Genomic DNA, 5,582 nt, shown 5'->3' with positions numbered 1-5,582 from the left:
CTTACACCCTCCTTGCCACTGATTTTGGATCACTTGCTGTTCCTTTGTCCCTGGGTTGGTTAACACCACTTCCTTTCCCCAACCTCCCCCTCTCCCATGTCCCTCATGGAACAATCAGTCCCATTGTTTTCTCCTCCAGATTATTTATCCCACTTATATTATCTAGATAAACCTGCAGAGCTAATAATATGCACAAAAAAACAAGACAGATCAAAACAAAGCAACAAAAAAACCCCTGAAACAACAAAAAATCAATGACAAACAAAAAAGAAAAGCCTATAAATAGTTCAAGATCTCTTTGTTGACCTTTAGGACTGTTTTCCGGTCAAGTCTGATGGGGTGCCAAGCCCTGGCCCCGAAGTCTATTTTTGGTATTCCCTGGGGACTTCCTTGCTCTGCTCCCTTTGCTGTTCTGTTGCACGCCCTTAGTGTTTTGCCTTGGTGTGGTGGGGTCAGACCGGGTGCAATTCCCACACTGTGTCTCCATTGTTATTCCCCGTAGGGCTATGGGTCAGTGAGGGATGTGGTGAGACTGTTAATGTTTATCGGAGCAGACAGCCTTACCTTTCTCCCATGAAGTCCTTAGTGGGCTCAAACTGTTGACCTTGTGGTGAGCAGCTCAAAGTGGAAAACACTACCATCACCCCCAATTCAACAAATATCCTTTCAGACAGTTACTTTTGGTTTTGTTTCGGCAGAGAATATCTATATGGGAACTAAGGATTTGTCTTCCCAAATTCTCTACCCTCTGGGTCTTCCTTATGTCTGTCCATGTTGTTCCAGTTTTCCAGGTTCTGCAGTCCTGGGACTTCAGGCTCCCCATCTGATGGGATTCCTCCTACCTCTCCTCCTACTTGCCTTTCCAGCCTCACCGCCACCACTCCATTCAGAGTCATTGCCATTGAGTGGACCCCACGTGCTAGAGAACTTGCTCCATAGGGTTTCTTGGCTGTCATCTTTACAGAAGCAGATGGCCAGGCCTGCTTTCCACGGCGCTGCCTTTCAAACACAAACTCGCTGTGCCATGCTGGGACCTCATTCTCAATGGACTTGTTACGACATCGCTCCCAAGGCATCACTGTAGCCCCTGCGTAACCTTCCCCTCTCTCCTACGGATGTGCTTTTCAACTGCCTGTCGAAGTCCATATAGTAGTAGGTCTGTAACGGCATTGAAAGGATCAGAAAATATCCTCCCTGCCCTGACTATCAAGTACTCCTACTTACCACCAACAGGATGACCTGAGTTAACTCCTCCCCAGACAGACAACCCTGGGTCACAGGCCTGGCTTCCAGCATGACTCATGTAGGTACTCTCTGTGACTGCCCTCTCCTGGGTGCCCTAGCCCGACTGCACACTCCCAGTGTGGTCTGGCTGGTGCCGACCAGAAGGAAATGACCACTCCTTCATTGTCGAACTGTTCACCCTGTGATGTCGCTGAGATGTACTGGACCCTTTCCCAACAGTCATGACTCCCATTGCCGACTCATATCGGGGCTGTCCGCCTGCCTGGACACAGGAAGTCACTGCCTCCAAAGGCAAGCCGCATGGCCTGTCGAAGCTTTACGGCTTAGAGCCCTTCTCTGTGCTGGCACGCAACCTGTGTCTATTTACTGATGCTAAATAAATAGAATCCTTCTTTCACATAATTTGCTTGACTCCAGACAATCAAAGCACTCCAAACCATGCATGTGCTATCCGGTCAGCGGCCAGTGGTCACTACAAACCCTAGGGAGCCCAGTCCACTGCCTGGACCCATTCTCATTATTCTTGTTCTTGTCTGTCCCATTCCCCCTGGTATTCTAGCCTCCACCTGTCTCTGGCCCCACTGGCTCTAGCTACCCCCCACTGCAACCATACCCTTTGAGTCTATGACTCTCCAGTGTGACTTCTCAGCATTCCCACAGGGAATTGTCCCTGTCCTCTGGCTCTTCCTGTGATGGTCACAGGCCCTAGGCCTTAATCCCAGTCCTTAGGCCCTAATTTGATCCAGTCCCTAGGTCCTAATCCCAGTTAGGGCTCCCTTGAAGTGAGAAAACAATAATTAGTGTGTACATAGACACACACACACACCTCATGAAGTCTTGTCTTTGAGAGCTCTTACAGCGATTCCTTGGCAATTATTTCCTTTCCTGCACACACTATCCCCTGGGACTTCACTTCTTTATAACTGCTCATGTCTCTATATCTGCCTGACTCTGTTGTCATTGTGTCATGGCTCCATTGTGCCTTCCTGGCACCCAGAACAAAGCTCTGGACACATGAGAGACTCAACAGACATTGGCCAGTTATTTATAGACTGTTCCCAGAACAGTGAATGAAGGTTGATGGGATGCTAAGTAGCACTAACCTGAGACCAGCCTACTTAGCCTAGTCACCGGCCGCTGCAAGCTCTCTCGTGCCTTGCCCAGTTGAGGATGGTCTGGAATGGACTTCCTTCTCTTGGCCCTGAGTGCTTCTCGTGAAAGGGTGTTCCCCCGACTTTGCTTCAGATAGGAACGCTGACATGCAGAAGGAAGGGGAGTGACTTTGTCTGGTGCCCTAAGGAGCTAGGGTCTGTGGGGGGGTGGGTGGGGGGGGGAGTTTTGTGCACATAGATTGTGTTTTTGCAAAGTAACTGCTGAGACCCTCTCTGCCTTTTCCTCCTTGGGGCACCAATGGGGTCTTTTACTAGCCTTCTCCTGGTGTGGGTATGGAAACAGGCAAGAGGCATGTCGGATCGAGTCCTGGCCCCAGCTCCATACTCGGTACGCATCAGGAATCGATGACTGGCTCCTCCGGACTTCAGTTGTTCCTTATCTGTCAAAGGGAGGCCCCCACGGATGGCAAAGTCAAATGTCTCCAGTGGGAATATGTTTGTGTGAATGGAGTTGGATGTACAGCAAGAGGAGGTGGTGGGGCCAGAACTGCAGACAGCACTCCCTCCTCCCTTTGGAAAGCTTTGAGGCTCTTCTCTGTATAAACACCATCCTGGCTCGAGGAAAGCAAGGTGAAACAAAGTGCCCCCTGGCCAGGGTCAGCCTGGGGCATACCATTTCCAAGCCCTGCAACGGGTCTCCCAGGACCACCTTCTTCAATGTTCTGGTTTCTCTTTGCTGTTGTTGTTAGATGCCATCGAGTCGGTTCTGATCCATAGCGACCCTTTTCTCAACAGAGTCAAATACTTCCCGGTCCTGCATCATTGTTGTTTCTGAGAGAGTACCCCCCCACCCCACCCAAATGGAGAAAAGCACCACTGGGTGGAACTGGCGGAGTACAAATCCCCCCACCCCACCACCACTACTAAGTGAGCATCAAGCAACTTGCTCTGAGTTAGTGCACCCAGTGGCATCACCTGGGAAGGTTCTCTCTGGTCACAGTGAATTTTTTCATATAAGCCATTTTACCCCAACCTCATATTTTGTGCTGGCCAGTTTAAGAAAACAGCATGTGGCTGTGAAAATTTGTTTCCTGCATGGGAAAAATGCCGCAGAAACTGTTGTGATGTTGAACATAGCTTACAAGGACAGTGCTAAGGGACAACCTCAAGTTTCAGAAAAGGTGAAATGTCGATTGATAACAAACGTCGTTCTGGACATCCGTCAACTTCCCAAATGGACTAAACTGTCCACTCGTAGTGCATTTGGAGTTTGTCCCACCAGGGCAGACTGTTCATCAAGCTTTCTATTTAGAGGTTCTGAAAAGATTATGTAACAGTATGTGACAAAAAAGGCCTGATTTGTGGCTGATGGGAGACTAGATTTGCCACCATGACAATGCACCTGCTCATGCAGCCATCTCAAATGGCTGCACCAGTTTTGGGCAAAAACCAGCATGCTTCTCTTGCCCTATTCGCCTCACTCACCTGACCTCACTCTGTGCAACTTCTTCTTGTTTCCTCAAATGAAGAGGGACGTGAAAGGACAGCAATTTGACTGTGTAGAAGAGGTGAAGAGAAAACGAAGGAGGTGCTGTCAGTCATCCAAACAGATGACTTTGAAAAATGTTTCCAAGAATGGAATCGCAGATATGACAAATGTATTAAGTGGAATGGAGAGTACTTTGAAGGTGGTAAGGTTGTTCTGTCAAAAAATGTAATACATAACTTTGTAAAAAAAAATCCATTTTTGGATTTTTTTTTAGTACCCCATCGTATGCTTGAGCACATTGTTGCAGCCACTGTGTCAACCCATCTTGATGAGGGCCTTCCTCTTCATCATTCTGCCTCTACTTGACCAAACACGATGTCCCTCTCCGGGGACTGGTCTCTCCTGGCAGCATGTCCAAAATATGTCAGTGTACTCTGGCCATACTTCTTCCAAGACAGATTTGTTTGTCCTTTTGGCAGTGCACGGGACTTTTAATGGTCTCTGAATGCACCGCAATTCAAATGCACAGACTCTTCCTTGGTCTTCCCTATCCCGTGTCTAACTCTTACACACAGAGGAAGCCGTTGACTATCCCATGACTTGGGGGTCAGCTGCACCACAGTCCTCACAGTAGCCTCCTTTTTCAACACACCAAAGAGTCTTGTGGAGCAGCTTTATCCACAAGCATGGATTATGGATCCAACCAAGAGGAAATCCTTGACCAGTTCGGTCTTTTCTCCAGGTGTTTCTCTGTGGTAACATGTTACCCTCAGAGCCCTTCTCCTCTGAGTGAAGTGTTTTGAGAAAGTGTTCCCAGCCCTGGGCCCACTGGGGTTTTTCCTGTTATCACCTTGATTAAATTGTTTTTCCTTCATTTGTTAAAACCTTTACTGACCCTTTTTAATACTTCCTCATTAGTTCTTTTTCTCCCTGTCTCTCCTCTGTCAACATCCTTCTTCCTTTTCTGATTAACCCCTCCCCTGAGACCCCGAGTTCTTGACAGGGCTTGTGGGATTAGGGAATCAGGAGGATGTTTTAGGAGAAAAAAACAAGAGCCCACATGCATGAAGCCAGCCCGATGGCGATCCGACATACAGCCAAAAGGAGGGAAAGAGAAATGTAGATGTGGAGAGACTTTTCTCCATCACCACGCTTTTTGGAATAAAGAGAAATGGTGAGCCACGAATCCTTTGCCAGAGAAATGACGGTGGAGCCGAGGATTGGGAAGATGAGTAGTGACATCCGCAAAAGCTCGAGCATGGAGCCCTAATAGGACCCTAGCCCTTTTGGGGGGATCTTTTCTTGAGCAGCCCTCGCCAAAGCTCTTCTGTGAATCTTCTAGGGAACGACTGAGACCGTGTTGATACCGTTATTTCTATTTAAATGCAGAAGAATCATGTTAACTAAGCCTAGTGTTGGACAGGATCGGTGGGTCTTATCTTTCCTAAGCCTTTCTCCATGCTAGGACATAACCCTATGGTTTCATTTATCTCTTAGGATGAACCCTTCCTGAGGACTCCCCGGAACAGCAACTACACGTACCCCACCAAGCCAGCCATTGAGGTAATCATAACCCCTGCCCACATCTGCCCCGCTCAGGCATAAATCATTTCCACTGCTTATCGCTGGCGCCACAGGGCAGGCTTCAGTGTGGTTTTTAAACAGGCATGGGCCTGTTTCACCTACTTAGAGCGGACATGTTACCAGAAAGGTTCCCAAACCACAGCGACCCAGGA

General features: G+C 48.4%; 1 protein-coding gene across 1 annotated transcript in view; it reads left to right on the top strand.

Moving 5' to 3' along the window:
- Positions 1 to 5,582, top strand: part of LOC101655063 (phospholipase B1, membrane-associated-like) — a 170,554-nt gene that overhangs the window by 132,895 nt on the left and 32,077 nt on the right. Inside the window, exon 33 of the mRNA XM_013006835.2 lies at positions 5,344 to 5,409. Within this exon, the coding sequence (XP_012862289.2) occupies positions 5,344 to 5,409 (66 nt within the window). The remainder of the gene's footprint in view (positions 1 to 5,343; positions 5,410 to 5,582) is intronic.

Source organism: Echinops telfairi, unplaced genomic scaffold (genome assembly GCF_000313985.2).
Source record: "Echinops telfairi isolate 266 unplaced genomic scaffold, ASM31398v2 ScPeMD7_10;HRSCAF=50, whole genome shotgun sequence".
Taxonomy (NCBI): Eukaryota; Metazoa; Chordata; class Mammalia; order Afrosoricida; family Tenrecidae; genus Echinops; species Echinops telfairi.
The sequence above is the reverse complement of the archived record's forward strand: the minus strand, read 5'-3'. Positions and strand labels throughout refer to the sequence as shown.